Source organism: Solanum pennellii, chromosome 8, assembly GCF_001406875.1.
Source record: "Solanum pennellii chromosome 8, SPENNV200".
Taxonomy (NCBI): domain Eukaryota; kingdom Viridiplantae; phylum Streptophyta; class Magnoliopsida; order Solanales; family Solanaceae; genus Solanum; species Solanum pennellii.
In genome coordinates, this window is record NC_028644.1 from 62174401 (window position 1) to 62194387 (window position 19987).

At 34.9% G+C, this 19987-nt stretch overlaps 2 protein-coding genes across 3 annotated transcripts; one reads left to right on the forward strand and one right to left on the reverse strand.

Annotated features, from left to right (window-relative positions):
- Nucleotides 1–864: 864 nt before the first annotated feature.
- Nucleotides 865–15443, forward strand: LOC107028443 (pentatricopeptide repeat-containing protein At5g10690). Of its 2 annotated transcripts, XM_015229517.2 has the most exons (12): nt 866–1303; nt 2242–2424; nt 2535–2667; nt 4606–4703; nt 4820–4981; nt 5083–5151; nt 5501–5636; nt 8611–8843; nt 10515–10592; nt 11705–11773; nt 12765–12941; nt 15073–15443. In XM_015229517.2, the coding sequence occupies exons 1-12, from the start codon at nt 1016–1018 to the stop codon at nt 15346–15348; spliced, it is 1902 nt and encodes a 633-aa protein (XP_015085003.1). In that variant the 5' UTR covers nt 866–1015; the 3' UTR covers nt 15349–15443. The 2 variants fall into 2 exon arrangements, with proteins under 2 accessions (XP_027774589.1, XP_015085003.1); XM_027918788.1 differs by lacking the exons at nt 12765–12941; nt 15073–15443 and adding an exon at nt 11836–12528 and having other exon boundaries at nt 865–1303.
- Nucleotides 15444–16334: 891 nt separating this feature from the next.
- Nucleotides 16335–18935, reverse strand: LOC107028444 (suppressor protein SRP40-like). Its single transcript, XM_015229518.2, has 2 exons — nt 18841–18935; nt 16335–17789 (listed from the first exon to the last, which is right to left on the reverse strand). The coding sequence occupies exon 2, from the start codon at nt 17754–17756 to the stop codon at nt 16494–16496; it is 1263 nt and encodes a 420-aa protein (XP_015085004.1). The 5' UTR covers nt 17757–17789; nt 18841–18935; the 3' UTR covers nt 16335–16493.
- Between the last annotated feature and the right edge of the window lie 1052 nt (nt 18936–19987).

A 19987-nucleotide genomic window follows, 5' to 3' on the forward strand; every position in this document is an offset into this window, starting at 1 on the left:
AACTTAAATTACTCTCGATCTTCTAACATTAATAAGATATACTTTAAAATTCTCGACAAATTTAAAAGTGTTTTCAATACTTCTGTTGATTTTTTATTAAGAGCTCGTTTGGCCATAGTTTTTCAAATAATATTTGGGGTGAAATTTGGCAAATAATGTATGTCCATGCAATTTGTTATCATTAGGCAAATATCCTAAATTTCCAAATAATATTTTTCTTAGTATTTTGGCTAATTCTCATTATTTGAGATCTTTTGAAATTTGATTTTTTACACCAAACTTTTATCTTTTACGAAAACACCATCTATAGTAGTTGTTTGCGTTGTATTACATAATTTTTTTACGTGAACATCAAAGTAGTGATGAAATATTCTCTGAATACGAAAGTGATGATATGATTGTTGCTCAAGGTAACAAAGTCATGTGCTTTGTCTACTTCATAATGTATGGAATGATGCTTGTTGCACTACTCCATGCTATCACATTGCCCTAGTGTCATGAGTACTACTTGTTATTTATTGTAATGAATATTCAATTGATTTGTAATACGAATTTATGATAAATTTTTATAGTTTTAAAAAACTATGGATATAAATCATATTTTTTTTAAAAAGTGAAATATATTTCTCAAATAGATCAAACACGTGTTTAATCAAATTTTATCCAAATAATATTTAAAAATTTATGACAAAATGCCGACTAAGCTAAGCATACTGCATCATGTAACATATCAAATGTATATCTAAAATTAGTTAGTGGAATAGATAATATTTGTTACAACGTAAAACACTAGATCTAAAATTAGTTAGTGGAATAGATAATATATGTTACAACGTAAAACACTAGAAAAGGAGAAGGAATAACAAAGAAAAAGTAATGGATATGTAGATGATATAAAATATTGGGAATCCTCACTTTACCCGCCAATTGTCCTTCTCTCTTCCACATTATCCATTAATCCCCAATTCCTTCACTCTTCAACCTCCAATTGCTGCCGCCGATCAAATGTGGAGCAATGGTTAATCTTCCAATGGACCAAATGCATCACTTTCAAGCCTTACCTGCTCATATTCATGGAGATATGTTAGTGCTTCTGTTTCCTTTTAGAAAATGCTGGCAGCAACAGAAACAAAACCCTTTTCAGAGACCGGCATTGTCTTCTTCTTCTTCCTCGCCGGTCTCTGGCTGTCAGCCCAGAAGGTATTATTTGGGCAGATTCAAAAGACGCTTCCGTTCTGAACCTAATCTAAAACCACTAACTTCCCGCATTGTTGATCTTACGCGCAGAAGGCAACTCCACCAGGTCTCTCTCAGGGTTATTTTCCCTCAATTTCTGTTCTTACTGCTAAATTTGATTTTTTTTTTAATCGAGACTGCTTAGTATATGTATTATTAGTTTCAAAACAAGGAACAAAAATTAACTGAAAATGTCTAGGCATACTACATCATTGATGTAAATTATTGAACTGAAACATAACATATGAGTTATGGTCAAAACATTTGCTTCTTCCGAAGAGTGGATATACGGCTAGTCCAAGTATTAAGAAGAAATGCTTTCACAGTAGAAGCACTTCTTAATGCTAGAATTGATAAGACTTATCATTGTTATGTTGCAGTTCTACCCTGTTGTAGAAACTTTGACAAGCAGCCTACAACACGATAACATCAGCTACTGTTGTTTTCTTCTCTTGTGGTTATGCCTATTTTTTTAGTACATACTATCTTCTACTACTCCAAACATTCCTCAAGGTGGCAGATTGTTGTGTGACACTCAGCTGATAATTTGGACAGTTATGTTTGAGATGTCCCAAGGCATTTGAAAGATTTACTGGATAGATGTCCATTACATAAAACGTGCATGAAGATCTATCAAAAGTTAAAACTTTTTCCCATAATCTACTTAGAAGGTTTAGAACCTGCGTTACACTAAGGAGTTCTAACCTGTCTTTTAAAATGTTGGCGGTCTTAGCATCTTTACCTCAACTTTTTACTCAGACTAAAATCTACCTGAAGCATAATCTTGGGTATAAATTATTATATTTTTGTAGCTTGAATGTTTGAATTTCTTTTATGAAGCATAATTAGTGTCTCCTTGCTTTGTAAGCACCTTCATGTACTGACAAGTCACCAAGAAAATGTAAAACAATGCAGTAGTACAAAACTAAATTGAACTGTTACTTTTGAAATGCTTAATTTTTTTACAACTGGTTTTAACTCTCAAAATTGCTCATTGATCTCTAGATTTTTGTGGAAATTGAGATTGCAAAGAAGCGACATGGACAGTTGAACACCATTGTTATGAATGCAGTGATGCAGGCTTGTGTTCATTGTGCTGATATAGAATCTGCCTTGAGGGTCTTTGATGAAATGTCTGGCCCAGAGGGTTGTGGTGTTGATAATATCACTTACGCTACACTTTTAAAGGTATTTGTAACACTGTGGTTTCCATTTAATTATTTTAAAAGTTGTAGCCTGTAATAGTGGAAATTGAAGTACTCAACATATCTATGCATGTTAAATATGTTTCCTGGTAGGGTTTGGGTGATGCCCGAAGAATTGATCAAGCATTTCAATTACTTGAGGCTGTTGAACAAGGTACTGCTGCTGGAAGTCCAAAACTTTCACCGCCCCTTGTTAGAGGTCTGCTGAATTCTCTTATTGAAGCAGGTTAGTTTGTTCTTGGAGTAAATGGAATTCATGACATGCTTTTATTGTTCTCCGAGATTATATTGCTGGTGAAATATTTGGAGGTGTAGGAGTAGGACTAACCCCTTATCGATATTTGATATTACTACTTAAAGAAGGATGGTAACTCCACGACATCTGAGCCATAAAATTGTAGAGGATTTGTATTACCACATCATATGTTTCTGAATCGATGTTTTTCTTTTTCTGGTTGATTGTTAGATTTTCCTGATTAAAGCTATCAAGTTCAAGTGACATTGTGATTGGAGTTCTTTTGGTAAGTAAGTGAACATATGAATACTGCTGTCCTAAAGATGCATCGGTCCATAGGTGTGGAACTATGGCAAGTGAAGGTGTTAAGAGATGGGTAAACCAAAAATTACACAGAAGGAAGTGATCTCGAAAGATCTACAAATGCTTGGTATCAATACAAACTTAGCTAAAGATTGAAGATGATGGAAGTAAAAGATCCATATAGGTGATAACTACTAGTCGAGGATAGGTTTTAGACTTGTTAGAGAACTTCTAATAATATTATTGTTAGAGAATTCATATTTTTTAAAAAATTATTCTTGATAAAAATTATTACTATTAAGTATGTACGTATAACTTATTTTTCACTTCTATTTTATTTAGTTTGATGATGATATATCATGAGCTTAAATGAAAAATAGGAATTCATATAGCCGGCCTCAACTTGGTTGAAAATCAGTTAAGTGATTTCACTGATGATATCAAGGTCATGAGGTGTAGTTGTGGTTGTTGTAAGTAAGTCTAACATTTTGTTGAAATATAGAAGCACACAAATTGTGCTGTAGCTTACATCAGGATCCTTACAAAAAGAAATAGGTTTTGTATCTAGGAACCTTACAAAAAAACTTCAGTTCCTATCTAGTCTAAACTGACGGTAAACTAAGAAAATCTTAGAAAGCTACATATATAATATACATTCTGCATTTTGCACCAAAATTTTCATCTTCTAAAATATGTGGAAGATTTGGGGTCTTGAAAGTTGGTCTTCTTATCTCTGGATCCTTGTGCAAATTCGTAAATAAATTCTAGGATATGCTCTTTGACTTCTAGGGCACCTTTTTCCGTTTATAGTTTATCAATGTGGTTATGTCTTCCGAGGATATTGCCCATCTTTTGGAAGAAACTAATTTTTATTACATTACTTTAGTCACAGACACTTAGATTTTTTTGTTTTGGAGATCTCTTCATGTTCTTCCACCTTGTGTAACTCCATCTCTAGCCCTGCATCCTTGTTCTTTGGTAGAATTCTTCTTCCTTCAACTCTCTACTTTCTGCCAGCCCATTTAAATCCAGTAACCCTTGAAGGATGTCATTTTTCTTTTTTGATGATTCCCTAAGGTCTTGTTATTCCATTCCGTTGATTTACTTTGCTGACCTTTTGGCCGAACTGAAATCAGGTCTGTCTTTTATTTTTGGAATTGTTTTGTATCTTTACATCAGCTATATATAATTGTTTTTGGTGTAAACAATTATGTAGATGTAGATCAAATCATAGAGCTGATTGGAAGCTTTGTAAGTTTTGTTTGGGTCATGGTTGTAACCCTTTTTGATGGCGGCCAGCATTTGAATACTACTTACCAATTGTTAAAAAAATAAAATCTGAGATAGTTTTTCTAGCACTAGCCTCATTATAGCATCAAGTATCATGCGAGGGCTTTTCCAGAATGAGATGACTATGAATTTGTGGAAGAAAATAAAACAAGAGTTTGACTCTTTATCATTCTTTACTTTCTCTAGTAACTTGTCATTTTATTTCCCTTCTTTCTTCTTGAATGCTTTCCACACAAATGCCAGGTGGTGCTTAATTATTGGATATAGTTGTTTGTGTCAAGATTTATGTCTTGGCTTACTTAATATACCTCCTTTACTTCTGCCTTTCTAGTGCAGGGGATCTACGCCGTGCTAATGGTCTTCTTGCACGTTATGGTTTTGTATTTCACGAGGGCGGATATCCATCCGTCTTGGTCTACAACTTATTGATGAAGGTCTTCTGCTTACCCACAAGTTTAACTTCTAGATTTGTTGGATCTCTGCATTTATCATTCTTTATAAAAAAAATCATACATCAAATTATTTCTCAGAGCCATTTCCTAAATTTCAGGGCTACATAAACACAGGTTGTCCTGAGGTAGCACTACGTTTGCATGATGAAATACTAAGACATGGACTGAACCTTGACAAGCTCACATATAATACACTAATCCTAGCATGTGTGGAGTCTGGAAAGTTGGATGTTGCAATGCAGTTCTTTGAGGGCATGAAGGTTTCATCTCTGAACTCGAAAGGCCAGTTTAGAGCTCATTATTTGCTCAGATGATGTTGCAAACATTGTTGTAATCTGAACTGTATATTTGAATGGTGCAGGACAGAGCACAAACTGCTGCTGATGATGACATTTTACCGGATGTAGTTACCTACACTACGTTGCTGAAGGTTCGTGTGCATGATGCATTTCGTATACAGTTAAAAATCATCTTTTGGAACTTGTACTGAGATAAATAGGTCTCAGATAGATTGAGCAGTAGTTGAGAGTATGAGATGTTGTGCTATTGATCTTAATTCCTTTTTATTCTTACGAAGTTATATATCTTAATGTATACCATCTTTTCCATCAAAATTCTCAGTGTAGTAATTCTTTCACCAGATAAGTATATGGTTTTAACGGAAGAGACTCAATTGAAACTTTGCCAGAAACCTGTTCGGTCTTACATTTAATATTGATGAATTAGGTTCTCTACTGTCATTTCTTGTTAGTGTTTAGAATTTCTGCTCCTTTTTGCAGGGTTTTGGTCATGCCCAGGATCTCATTTCAGTTCAAAAGATTGTCATAGAAATGAAATTATCCAACAACTTGCATATTGATCGAGTTGCTTACACTGCAATCATTGATGCCTTCTTAAATTGTGGGACAATAAAAGGTATTCTTTATGCAGATATTACTAAAACTTCTACAACTCAGGGTTATGAGGTATATTCAAAAAACTCATGTCAAGTCCAAATAATAATTAACATATGGTGGTTATCACTGGTGAAACTGAAGTAACATTTAACACAACATTGTCCATATTGAATCTTAGCATCTACAGATAAGGGTCTAAAAGGCATGCATACTAATTGCTTCCACAAAAAATTTACTATGTATGTCATGTGAACTCTACTATCTATGTGCAAGTATATCAGCTTTCTTTGAGTTTCCTCCACTTACAATTTGATAAACCGAATCAGGTCACAAAGACCAAAATGTTCAGTTTGGAGATCAACTTTGAAAGTTAATTGCTAAGTCTTTTCGAAACAAAATTTTTTGATTTAGAAGTGACATATAAACATACCACTGGGGACTATATGCCAATGTTGGGATAAGTGTGACATTTGGTGAACATCCTTCTTAGAAATTCCCTAATTCGCCTGAAATTATTTTTACCAGAGTAGTATGCAATAATATGGACATGAATAAGGCGGAATGGTTACAGAAATTCCATACAACCGACCACAATTTTGTTGGGACCGAGTCATCGTAGTTTTACAGAAATCATGCACAGAGTTCTATTACCACAAATTTTAGCATCGAGAAACTTTCAAGAACTATTTGATAAGTTGGTGGTAGAAGAGAAATTTGTTTGACCTCTCGGTAGGTCCAGTAAAATAGGAACAGTGCCTATCCCTTAAGTCGCCTCAAATATACATTTCTCTATGACAAGTGAAAAATAACAACATACCCAGTATATTCCCACAAGTGGGGTTTGGGGAGGGTGGGGTGTACGCGACCTTACCTCTAACTTGTAGGTAGAGAGGACAGGTGAAAATAACCAAGACAGAAAATGTAGAAATACAACTAACAAAAGAAAGAAGAGTAGCTTTCCTATTTGACTTTTATGAGTTTACTCCTCCTGTCACTGCCTTACTGGCCAATCATCATATTCAGTGATCTGTTGAGGAGGAGTCCATTATTTGAGTTCAGTGCTTCCCTGGTCTATGTTTTAAATCTTCGAAAGTTGTTTCGCTAAAACATCAGTGCTTGAAAAATGGAACCTTTTTATCATTGTTTTTTCCTATTTGATTTTCTGACAATCAGACCACATTTACGTTTCAGAGTTTCTAAAAGTCAAACCCTGAGAGGCGTAGTGGTTTAGAATTCAGATCTGTGTATCTGTATTAAAAAGTTATATAGTCAAATAATGAGCTTTCAGTTTAAGAAGCATGGGTTTTAAAGAAAGTAGCGAAAAGGCTGTTAGCTGGCAGATCAGGGAACATGAAATGGGATCTTAAGAATCTTCACAAGAAAGGTTAGACAAACTCCAAATGTTCCATTAAGAATGTTAACTTCATATAACATGTCACTGGAAAATGCAGATAGACAATAGATCTACTGTTAATTTGGTGATATCAGTAAGCGATTTCACATTTTTAATTCATTCAGTATCGAGAAAAAGAATTGTGCTAAGGTTTTGATAAATATGAAAAACTTGCTAGAGTGCAGAAAACATTGTTAAGTTTTATTGGCAAGATTCTTTCTACGGTGGTTAACTCTGTGACTAGTCTAAAGCATTTATGACAGTGCGGCTTCTGTCCGCATCAAGATTGTACTTAAAAGAACAAAACTGTGAGTCCAATTGGGATCTGGGCTGAAATGGAGAGTGTCACCTCTCACACAACAATACATCAGACATTTTTCTTGATCTAGTAATAACAACAATATATCAGACATGTACATGGTGCTTGTTGCTAGGCCTCCTGGCTGTCACAGGTCAACCATTACTATATACAGAAGAAGGTATAAATAAGTCTTGACCACAGTTCTTTCCATTGGCAGGCTGATATCTGGGGACTGTCCCACATAAATAAGTTAACTGAAGTGTTAGTAACACCTTCATAAGAGTGAGGAGAATGTCAGTCCACTGAAGTGCCTTATATAATGGAAAAACTAACAATAGCAGGCAACTCTGGTAATACCTCTCATATTGCATATAGATGCAGTCCATTTAAATCTATCATCATTTATAGAATTGAGTGTTGTCCATTTTGAAAGAACTAATAATTGCTTAGGTATTTATTGTTATTGGTATTATGGGTTCATGTAAATCAATTCTGCAATATGTGCCAAATGCCTTCTTTTTTTTCTCGCGCAGGAAAGAAAAAACCCATAGACTAATGACTATACCTCTAGACTAATGGAAAGTATTCCTAAATTCCTATAGCTCTAGACTAATGACTTTTTGTCAGCATTAATTGGTTTAGGTGTTCAGATTACCAAACAGATTGATGCACAAAATTACTCTGGCGGAGTGAATTAATCTCTTAATGAAGTATGTTTTCTGTAGTATGAGTATGCAGCATATCCATCTCCTATGAAGTTGACATTTTTGTGGGAATTTATACTTCAATGCAGAAATCAATGTGCACTGTCGTGTTGTTTAATTCTCTTCCAAGTAGCTTATACGGTATTGTTTTTGCTGATAAGGCTTAAATTCCTCCTTGAATGACTGGACCGTCAAGTTGTAAATCCCTTGCTTAATTTATCCGTACTCACTATCCTGAATCTCACTCATGAATATCCGTGTTCTCCTTTGTTTCCTGCATCATAGTTATCCATTTTATATTTTCCGATGCATGGACGACTTCAATAAAAGGAAAAAAAAAATAGATTTTGATAGTTTAAAAGAAAGAAAGAAAGTATATCTACAGCGCAACTTGATCAATAATTTCTCTTGTACCATCAAAATTTTGCTTTCGTCATTATAATGTGCAATTTTAACTAATTAAAGAAAAGAGTATGTAAGTTATAACTTATAACTGTGTTGATTATTCTCAAGAAAACACTATAATTGTGTTGATGATTTTTCTGCTACCTCCATTGTCACTTTGTATATTGAATATTTGTGCACAATATGATAGGCGCTCTGACTGTGTATGGGGAACTACTAAAGAAAGCTGGAGAAGATTCTAGCTTGAGGCCAAAGCCTCATCTTTTCCTTGCTCTGATGCGTGCTTTTGCTGTTAGAGGAGAGTATGAAATGGTTAAAAAACTGCATGGACGCATGTGGCTAGATTCATCCGGAACAATCACCTCTAAAGTTAATGAAGAGGCTGATCATCTCCTAATGGAGGCAGCATTGAGCAATGGACAGGTACTTTCTGCATACACTTGGACCATGGCGGTAGTCCTAGTACTAATACTAGATACTACATAATCCGGCCAGTCATGAGTGACATAATATCCTTATCTGCTTGTACACGGATGACTGCTTCATTGAAGTAGCTTTGCCTAACACCTTAGAAGTGCCACTTGCTCGCCTAACCTTGCTTTAAGCAGTGAAGTGACCACTTTCTAACTGCTTTTCACTCCACTGGATGATGGTCTTCCTTTAATGTTTCCAAGCTAACCATAATACATTAGATAGGTGAAGCAGTCAATAGCAGTTTGTCCCAGTGTTGTCAAAAGCTCGTTTAAGGTGCCATAAGTCTTGAAACTCAGCAGTAGAAGCAGTGCAAGGGGGTATCTGCAAGCAATCTCTGTGACGGAGAAATCAAGGGAGGAAAAATCTAACGAAACACTGGGAATTGAAAGCAGGATCTTTGATTCTGGCCAAACATCAATGATTCCGGCAGAAAATCTGGGAGGGATTATCCTCCTTTCACCTCCACAAAATTCGATTTCTCCAATTTATTTTGCCTAGTTTTCAATTGATTAAGTTATTTTGTCGACAGCACTTAGTGTAACCACTTTTCATAAATCAAGAACAATGTCAATGATTTCCACGAATGTGGAACATATATAACAGTCCAGTAAGATGAATTCCAGGGGAAGTGGAACATATATTGTTGTCTAGAGTTACTTGAGCTCTTCGTTATGATAGTGGTAATTCCTTCAGTATTGCAACTTTCAAGATAGTCTGAGATCGCAACTAAATAACAGTAATTTATTTCCCATTTTCTTTCTGGGCTAAATCAATTTTAGCAATTTTCTGACCATCGTGAAGGCATTTTCTAACTTAACCTGAGCAAATAGTGGATCCTATTAACTGGTTTTCTCTTAATGTCTAAACCTGGACTTTTCTACTTAACTTGAGCAGATAGTGGATACTATTATCTGGTTATTTCTCTTTATGTCTAAACCTTTTTTGTCTTTAAATAATCCATTTTTTCTTTCAAAAATCATGAGTGATAACCTCAAGCAGTTGCTATATTAAGTGTTCGCAGAGGCTCATTTATTTGTTTCGGCATGAATTTATCATTGTTCTTCCTCTATTATACATTCTGGTTTTCATTGAATGACTTTCTGGTTGGTTGCTCAAACTGACATTAAAGTACTATTCTTCTTTTTTGATAATGGTAACTTTTAAAAAGTAGTAACTTTTTAAGCCTTTTGTTTTTTGTTCAATTCTGTGAACTGTCTCATCTAAATGGTTTGATCGTTGAAGAATGATTAGTTCATATATTTTTCTTAGGTCTGCAACATGCCTCTTGTGACCTATTTCTTTCCTTTGAATTAAGCACTTGAAAATATTTTTATTGATGGGTTAGCATAGCAGTGAGACTTGAACTTAGGACGTCTGTTCGTAACGGTATCAAGTTGGCTTGCAACAACCTTGCATCAATATAGTTTACATATTTTTATGAGATCAGTCATCTATTCTACTTGTTATATCTCATCTTTAAAGTTTAAATATGTTTCAAAAAGAGCACTTCTCATGTCTTGGATCCACCATATTGTGTATAATTTTTTTATTATAAATACCTTTGCTAATTTTTTTCCAATGAGTATCTATGCTAATTGTTACTCAACTGTCCTTTTTCAGTTGGATTTGGCCCTACAATACATGAAAGGCAATGTTGAGAAATGGAAGCAAATACCATGGGCTAGTCGGGGTGGAATGGTAAGCCTTAGTCTCTAATAATTTCATTTATTTGAGTTCCGATTATAATTATTTAGCTCCTTCTTTCTTGATAACCCAATTCAATTGGCTCCTTTATGATATGCTAGATTCAATTTGTGCTTAAGCTTAGCGTTTTTCAACTTCATGAGGCACATGTAGTGCCAACTGCCAAGCTTTCCAAAATAAGGGCTCTAGAAATTGCACTTGGATTTATCCTAGCAATCATATCTATATAGTGGTTGATGGTATTCTACATGTCATCCTTGACAGCTCTCCACATAAAAAAGTAACTTAAGAATTAATAAAATCACAGTAAATCTGTCTAGAGCTGGAACTTTGTTCCCTTGGAATCTTTTTGGCCATCACCTCTAACAAATCTATGTTGGGGCCAGTATGAAACTGGTGTTTCCAGCAACCTGTAAGAAGTGACCATTGTGCAACAAGTACGCCATTACTCTTCCCTAGACCCACATCTTGAAACAGGGGAGCAAAATATAACATATGGAGGTTCACAAAGTTCACGTAGAATTGAGGCAAGATCAGAAACAACTATCCTGATACATTGATTGAGAGGACTTGGAGTCTAAGACTTCCAAGTTCTCCTCAGCCTCATAAGAGAAGCTGAGATATGTGGAAGTGCTAATACACAATACTTTCTCCTCATTCAAGCTGTAGTTTCTTATGCTTTCAGGTAGTTTAAGATTAAAAGCTTTTATATCTTAAACACATTAGTTTGCCAATATTGAAGGATCTTCTTTATATTTTTTGAGCGATTAATTCTCCTGTGATTCCTAGGTATAGAGATTTATCAATTGAATCAGAGATGGTTTTTTTTTCTTTCTAATATTTAGATCTTATGCAGTATCTTAATATCCATAAGATATATTCACATAACTAGGTAAGAGTGTGTAGATTTCAAGCAAACCAGGCAACCAGAAGCTTAGAGACATCAAATAGCTTTTTTTTTTTAGTTCCCTTTCTCTCTCTAGTTTCAGATGTTCCTTCTGTTTGATGTTTCACATGGTACTTGTTTTGATCCTTGGACTTCCTATTCATAATTGTTTCATATCTTTCACGCCACCGACCTATATTATGGTTTAATACTATTGCAGGTTGCTCTGCGAATTGAAGCATTACTTGGTTGCAGTGTTTCTATATTTAGTCCTTGCATACTACCACAGGTACACAATCCCATTTTGCACTCTCAGAACCATTGATGTCAACTAATTCCTTTGTTTGCCAGGCAAGCACTGTATTTCTACTTATGGTAGAGATGAGCTTTCAGTACTTCTTCTGTTTCAAATACTCATCACGATGGTATTTGTAATATTTGCTTTTCTGCTCCGAGACTGAGTTTGTGTGGAGAATTAGGTAAGTGCTGTAGAAGCTGAGTTTGTGCCATAGATTGCTCTAAAGATAATAGAGTTGACCATGTTCAGTCTGATCGTAGTGTTTGGAAAAGTGACTGAGAAACTATGGAAATATTTCATTAACTTGAGAGGTATCACATGGACCTTGCGTAGAAATACTGCAGAAGTCCTAGCATGTCGGAATAGAGATGGAAATCAGTCTGGACACAAGGAGAGATGGAAGATTGTCCCTTCCTGCATCTGGTGGACAATATGGAGGGAGGGAAATCAGAGATGTTTGGAGAACAAGAGTATCGCTTTCCAAAGCATTAAAATGAATTGTTTAGTGACCTTCTACTTTTGGCGTATTCATACTATTCCCAAGGATCCTGGGGACATCACCCTATTCTTAGATAGTTTATGTGGGAGATAAGTGTTTAGATTCTTTTTGACAACCCCTATACTTTTGATGTAATTACTACATGAGTTCACTATTGGTGTACTTCTCTGTTTATAATACCAGTTAACTTTCTCAAAAAATGTATATAAACTACTGGTTACTTATATTTTACTATTTTTGCTGTCAATATTTCTCTTTTCTTAGTAATTCAATAGAGCTTCTTTCACCTTGTATTGTTTAAACCTGTTTTGAAATATTTTTCTTGAGGGGAGGGTCTATCAGAAACAACCTCTCTGCCTCAAAAGGTATGGATAATGTCTGCGGACATCTACCTTCCCTAGACCTCACTTGTGAGATCACGTTTGAGTATGCTGTTGTGATACAAACTATTGATAGGACAATTTCGTCTTTTTCCTGGTACAGGTGTCAATACGTGATACTATTGAGCATATCATGGTTCCATTTACTGAAGCACAGCCTCTGCAAGCTACCCTGAAACTAAAGCAAGTGGTCATGCGTTTCTTCAGGGATTCGACAGTTCCAGTCATAGATGATTGGGGAAGTTGTGTTGGAATACTGCATTGTGAAGACTGCAATGAGGTACTTTATCTTCGACTTCTATGATCTATTCAGCTATCTTTATTCACTGCACAACTCTATTCTCTAGTTTTTCTTGGTGTGCTTCTGAAATATTATACACTCTTCTACCGCTACAACTCTACCTTCGTAATATCTTTATCATTTGGTTACATTGACATTGTATGTTTGAGGTGTTGTAGAGATTATTTATCTATTAGCAGCTTGCTTGGGAATTTTATCCCGGATGTGGAAATCTGATCACTACCATATTCATGCCGGATAATAAGATTATATATCCTTAAGAACATAGAGTTTTTAGTGATGAGCTATTGAATTAGCTGTGGGCAGGGATTGAATTAGCTGAAGAGGGGTTTATGTAAATAAGAAAATTTTGGGATTTTAAAAATGTTTCATTAGTACTCTAATTAAAAAAGAGTCCCTCCTACCCAATTTTTAAAACTTGAGTTTTAGACTCTGAAATAAAAGCCACAAAGGTTCTTTTAATTCAATGTCCTTACTATGTCTCAATTAGCAAGTTATAGGACATTTTTTTCAAGATGGTGCATGGGACCCAGTTACTGCTTAAGTGGCTCCTTTCTGAACGATTTCATCCAGTCAATGGCATCCTTGCAGACGGACGAGAGCCTTTCTCTGGATGCTTATAGAACCCAAGACAAGGAATTATCATTTTTCTAACCCAAGGAACTAAGCAGGAAAACAGAAACACCTCTTATTAATTCTGCATTGTTCATCCCTTACACTTTCTCCAACTTCAACGGAGAGGAAATTATGGTCAGTCCTGACAGATGAGGTCAACCTCCTTGTCCCTTGAAAATGACTGGTTGATCCTATCCAGACAGTTTGAAAAAATAGAAGTGAGTCAAATGACTAAGGTGGGAAGTATTGGTCTTCATTTCAAGCAATTATCAGTCTACCTCACATAGAGATAGAGTTATCTGCTTCTACATGACATCAAACTCCAGAAGACTAGTATATGAGAAAGTTCAATAGTGGATCAGATGATGAAAGCTGCTTAAGATTATGACATGTAAGAAGAGATATCTACTGCTCAATGCACAGATTCAAAGAGTGAGCTAGTTCAATGTGAAGAAATATATGCAGAAGCATCATTAATGTGTGGGTCCATAGTTGTTCTAGTATTGAAGGGGGTTTTAGAAGGAAACAAGCAAGTCTGCTTGATGAGTTTTGAATCTGAAGAAAAATAGCAACTAAGGTAGTGCCGTAATGGCAACAGGATTGTCTTCTGGAAATAGATATAGATAGACAAGAGATTTTAATGAGTACGTATCCAGAACTTTTCTCCCTCTCTACCAATTCAGATGCAACGGTTGCTGAGATGGGCCCCCCCTAAGGTTGGAACATCTCTTTTAAAAGACGGTGAATGACTGGGAAGTGGAGAGAGTGGCAGAACTTTTGCAAAACTGAAGCGGGTTTGAAGGTGTTTCCCCAGAACCTGATACTATAAAGTGGAAGCATGACAATGATAGTAAATTCACTAGTAACAGGCTGTATAGGAAGGACCTGAAGGTGCAGCCAGCTTACAAATCAGGCCCCTGGAAACAGGTCTGGAAAAAGCCTGGCCCAAACAAGGTAACATGTTTTACGTGGTTGGTAGTGAGGAGAGCTTGCATCACTCTGTGAAGGTTATAAAGGAGAGGATTCATATAGCATCTAGGTGTTTACAGTGCAATGAAGCTGAGAAAACTAACAAGAGCGTTGCAAAGCCACTTTACAAATTTGGGCTTTATTTCTAATCTCTCTGACACTAGGTGGAAGATGAATGACCAATGACCATCAGATTACTAAGAGTTAAATATAAGGACAGCTATCCTAGATCAAAGACACTGCTATGTGGTTGGCATTTTCTCAGTTCCACGCCTTTGTTTCAGGCTGCATGGACTATTTCTCATTCTTCATTCTGTTTGCTGTTCATGTGAATTTGATCTGAACTTGTTATCTCAGAAAAATTACTCGAGTTCATTGTGAAACGTAAAAGAAAAATAAAAACAGAAACTAATATTCTGAATTCCTGTGTCCATTGCTTTATTGAGTAGTTAATTTGGTTGTCTGCTCAGAGATGACACACTTGGGTTGCGGAGTTCTTCTAATGTTATTATACCTGTTGTTGCAGCTGGATGCGCCGCTTTCAGCCATGATGAGAAGTCCACCTCCTTCTGTGACAACCTCAACATCCATTGGTCGTGTTATTGATCTAATGCTAGAGAAGAAGTACAAAATGGTTATTGTTGCAAAATACGAAAATGTGCGCGGAATGTTTTACAGCTCCAGTGTAAGGGCTGTCGGAGTTTTTACATCTGAACAGCTATATAAGCTTGCTCCAGCTTCATCAGAGCTAAGTCTTCAATATTCTTCTGCCTGTAGAGAACATATTGAAATTTGTAGATAGTATACCTCGAGAAAAGAAATTTGCATGAACTTACTCTTTTCCCACTGTAGAGTAGGCTATCATTTCTTTTGGGCTGCTGAGTTTTTCGTGCGTCACTTATTGCGTGCTAGATTGCAATACTATTGACTTTGAATGGTTTGAGTATCTGTTCAACTTTATATAATGTTGGTGCTGGGCCTGACAGAAATATTCACAGTATATGCAAATTTTGGAGTTGTTGAGACAACTAAAAAACTAAATGTGTACCATCTGTGGGTATGGAAGAGCTTTGACTGTACCAGCATTAATGAAAAACAGGTTCCTCATCGCTCTTTTTAAATGAGATGATCCCAAAATTTAATATGTTATCAGAACATCCATCAGACTATATAATTTGAAAATGAAAAACACTACAAAGAAGTGGAAAATTCAACTTATGTATTCACTCTATCTCCCTTGTATTATTTTCGTTCTTTTCAAGCACAATTTTGTATTTCTAAATGGTATAAATATTAGCGAAAAACCACTTGTGATGACGGTTTTGCTTTTGTCTTCAATCTTGGTCGAATTATAAACCTAATTTTTAGAACTTCCACTTCTATATCTTGTTCAAATTTCATCAGTTTCTAGTTCACATCCTGAGATTCAATGTACTACCAAGACCAGAAAATTTCTTAAAAGAGCCTACAACTTGTATCGTAAATGGACTTCCCTGTGGTTTCTAAGTGTCTATTGAATAATAAAAACTGCTGCGTTTATTCATGTTATAGCGTGTCTGTTGTAAGTAAAAGAGCTCATGTCATAAATTGCTAATGAAGATCAGACCCCGTTGTTGACAATTAAGCGTGACAATACATGCGATGCAATAAATATATCAGTCAATTACGTGATCCCTGACAAGGTAATTATTTTTCTCATCTTTTCAAGACATTGCATAACAAATTTGTATCTTGCTGCCCTTTTTTGTCATAATCATGTTATATAAATAGTGTTAAAGCTTATAAAAGTAGCATAGAAAATAATTATTGCCCACTATTTCACATCATATATGAAAAATAATTACTATTCCCACTTGAAGAATTCAATGCAGTACAGTATTGCTTTTGGATAACTACAGTAAGCATACAACAAGAAACGATTCACAAACTTAAACATTAGATGAAAACTCATTTGTGGTCTTGCCGGGAGATGACAGTTTCAAAAGCACCAGCCAGTGCTCTCACTTTGTTCTTCCTTTGCTCCCTAAGTTTGGTTGCAGTCTCTTCAATTACATTATTTGAAACCACAGATTCGTTATTCTTACCTTGCACCACGTGATGTAGAGATTTTGATGATGCTACATTCGTATTTTTCACTGGTTCTGCTTCTGTAGTTTCTTCTACACCGACTTCAGCTTGCTTGGGACTGAGACTTTCAGTTTCTTCTACTATGGGAGTTTCTTTCTCTTGGTTTGTTTCTTCGTCCTCCTCTTTCGATTCTTGATTCTCCTCTGTTGCATTTATAACGGTTTCTTCTTTTTCCTTCTCTGATAAATCAGGTTCATTAGGCTCATTGTTGATTTCTTCTGGTTCTTCAATTTTGGTTTCTGGATTTTCCACTAGTGTGGCTGATTCATCCGGAGCGTTGATGTCCTTCAATTCAGCACTGTTTACATTTTCATTACTAAGTTCTTCAATATGATCCTCTGTGGCTGAATCGTTTTCATTTTCATTGTCATTCTCATGCTCCCCTGCATCAGAATCAGCAATCATTTCGTTGTCACTTATGGTGGTTTCCTTTTCCGTTTCATGAGTTGTTAGTTCTTGATGATCCTCTGGTTCTGACTGTTCACCCTCATGAGAAAGGACATTCTGAGCTATATCTGGAGAATTTGCTGTTACTGATGCTTTTGTAGTTGAACCACTAGCACTATCATGCTTCCTGGTTGTGGTTGTGGTCGTCTTTCTTTTGGTCACTGGCCTAGAATTTAGGCCAGCACCGCGTTGTTTGCCAATGGCATCCTTACTAGTAGTAGTTTTTGATAATCTATCCAAAAGGGGTTTCTGGGAAGTGGAAGTCTTGGTTGATAAAGAAGACGATGAACGAGGAATTCTCTCCTTAGGACTGGGGGAAATTCGGGTTTTTGGTGAGGAAGAATGCAGGGGAGGCTTATTATCGAATGATCTTCTTCGAGCTAGATTAGAAGTTTTGGTACTGTGACTGTTGTGCAGGTCACCTGAAGATGCAGACTTCTTAGCTTGAGTAATTGTTGGTTTGAGGTAGCTAGGAACATTCTTGTTCAAGGAACTAGTTGTTAATGTTGAATCAGTTTGTTTTCTAACAGTTGATGTTGTTTTTGATGTGTTTGTTGTGCTTCTTTGGTGATGTATTGGTGATGTTCCTCTCTTCTCCTTCCCTGCAGGAGCTGGCTCTCTTGCTCTTGTTGCCATTCTTTTTGCCTTTGTCTATAATAGATTCTATATCTGCAAAACGAAAGAGATGTTGTTCAATAATGTTTGGAATCGCCACACCAAATGGGTCCTGCAGTATGCGATCCGATTTAGTCAAAGTTCCAACGCAGGCACCAGATATGTTGTTTTTTTTTTAAAAAAACTTTTATTCAATAACGATATATAAAATATTTAGTCGATAAAGTGATCTAGAAGATAATATGTTGAACACATGCACAACTGCTTTAACTTGTTAGAGGATTTTCCTTTAGACATATGTACTCTGGGTCGGACCTGTCTTATTAGGTTAACCTTTGAAAAACTATCATATATTTTAAAAGGACCTTTTAAACATATCTCCTAAATTGGGGCTATTTTGTCACTCGTCATGGCCTTAGGCACTTTTGGACGCACTCAAATTCTGAGTCTGCGTTAGCTTGAACTAAAACTTATATATATTGAACGCAAAAATTGTATATAATAGACACATCTTACACAAGTCTTTTAAATAGCTTAGGTAGAGGATTCTTTTTCATTTATTAATTTTGCCTCAATTCATATATAATGGTTATTTTGATGTATCTTCTTTAGTTATTAACCAAAGCTAAAAAAGAGGGCATGCAAGATAAAACTACTACTTTGAGAAATTTATCTATTTACTTTTGCACATTACAAATACCAGTATTAATTGCAAGAAGAAGAAATTATACTTTTAAGATTACATATCACCACTATATTCAATGATGGAAAAGTGCATCTTTTTCTTCTTTATGTCTTTCATGCACTTTGATCTAAGAAAAAGACTTGTCATAATTCTAACCTTCTCAGTTCCTTTTTCCTATGTTAGACCAATAACATGAGATAAAGAGACTGTTTTATCAAAGCCTAAACCAATTTTTCAACCATTCCCATTCTAAATAAAGATATAAAAACAATTAGTAACTAACATTTTTTTTTGGGATACTTGGAAAAAAAATTGTATGAGTCAAACAATGTAAAAGATGCTTCAATTGGTTATTCATTTAGAAAGAAATATCATAAAAATTCATGAAACAAAATGCATAAACAAGGAGAAAAAACACACCTTTTTGAATGAAAAGAGATTATGAAAAGCCTTCATCATTAGGGATCTTTTTGTTTTTCTATTATTTGGGAAAAACATATGGGAGTAAACGAGCTTAAAACAAGGAAGGAAATGAAAGAAAGGAAGGAGAAAAAATGTTGATTTCAAAGGAAAAATAATATTTCGCGTAAATTATGGACAACCTAAAAAATGTTCAATTTTTCAAGACTCACTAAATTTTACCCTAGATCATAATAAAGATTTATTTATTTTTTTACGTATTAAAGTAATTTAACTTTATCGGCTATAACAATAAACAATAAACTGCTTTTGATAGCAGAAAAGTAATCGATCTCTATCCCTTATTCAATTAAAGTAACTGAGTCTATGTATGAATTGCTTAAAAGAAAAACAAATAACCGAATAATTTTTTGGCATGTGCTAATAATATTTTCTTCTTTTTAGTGTGGTTCGTTCATAATTGTCTTTTGTTAGATAAAATTAGGATAGTAAAGCTTCGTACACTAAGGCCTCATTTGTTTCTATTAAGATTAAGAGGTCTGAATCTGAATACATATTTGAATATTAAGATTTACATTAAGACTTAGGTGTTTTGATCCGAATACACATCTAAATATTAAGATGTGGTCTCTAAATCTGAACACTAAATAATTAATGTTGTTTGTTTTTAATATATGAATGTGCATGTGAAATTAACATTAAATTAATAAAATATCATAAAAGTTTCATTTCAACAAAATATATCACTTTTGATAAAAAAAAGTTTTGAAAGTTTTAATAATCATGATTTGAATTATAATTTTTTTCATTCAAAACCTTGATAAACATCAATACACAAACAGTGTTCTTGACACAGTCAATACAAGAAAATTATTAATATAAAAAAAAACTTGAAAAGATTTATGAAACTTACCAATTCAAGAGGAAAAAAATGGTGTTTGATTGATAAAAGGGAGAAAGAAAATTTTTAGTTATAAGACAAAAAAAACACGCTTAAAGTAGAGAAGCGATGTTATTATTTGATAACTTATTAAATATTCTTTTAACTATCAAAATAGCTTAAAATACTCTTCTTATTAACTATGACTCTAAAGTAAGAAAAATAGGTCATTTTTTCCCTTCAATTTTGCCTTAAACTATTTGAAAT

Coding starts and splice junctions, on each gene's coding strand:
- LOC107028443 (XM_015229517.2), top strand. CDS start 1,016: ATGGTTAATCTTCCAATGGACCAAATGCATCACTTTCAAGCCTTACCT. Junction 2,425..2,534: donor CTTACGCTACACTTTTAAAG/GTATTTGTAACA, acceptor GTTTCCTGGTAG/GGTTTGGGTGATGCCCGAAG. Junction 5,152..5,500: donor CCTACACTACGTTGCTGAAG/GTTCGTGTGCAT, acceptor TCCTTTTTGCAG/GGTTTTGGTCATGCCCAGGA.
- LOC107028444 (XM_015229518.2), bottom strand. CDS start 17,756: ATGGCAACAAGAGCAAGAGAGCCAGCTCCTGCAGGGAAGGAGAAGAGA.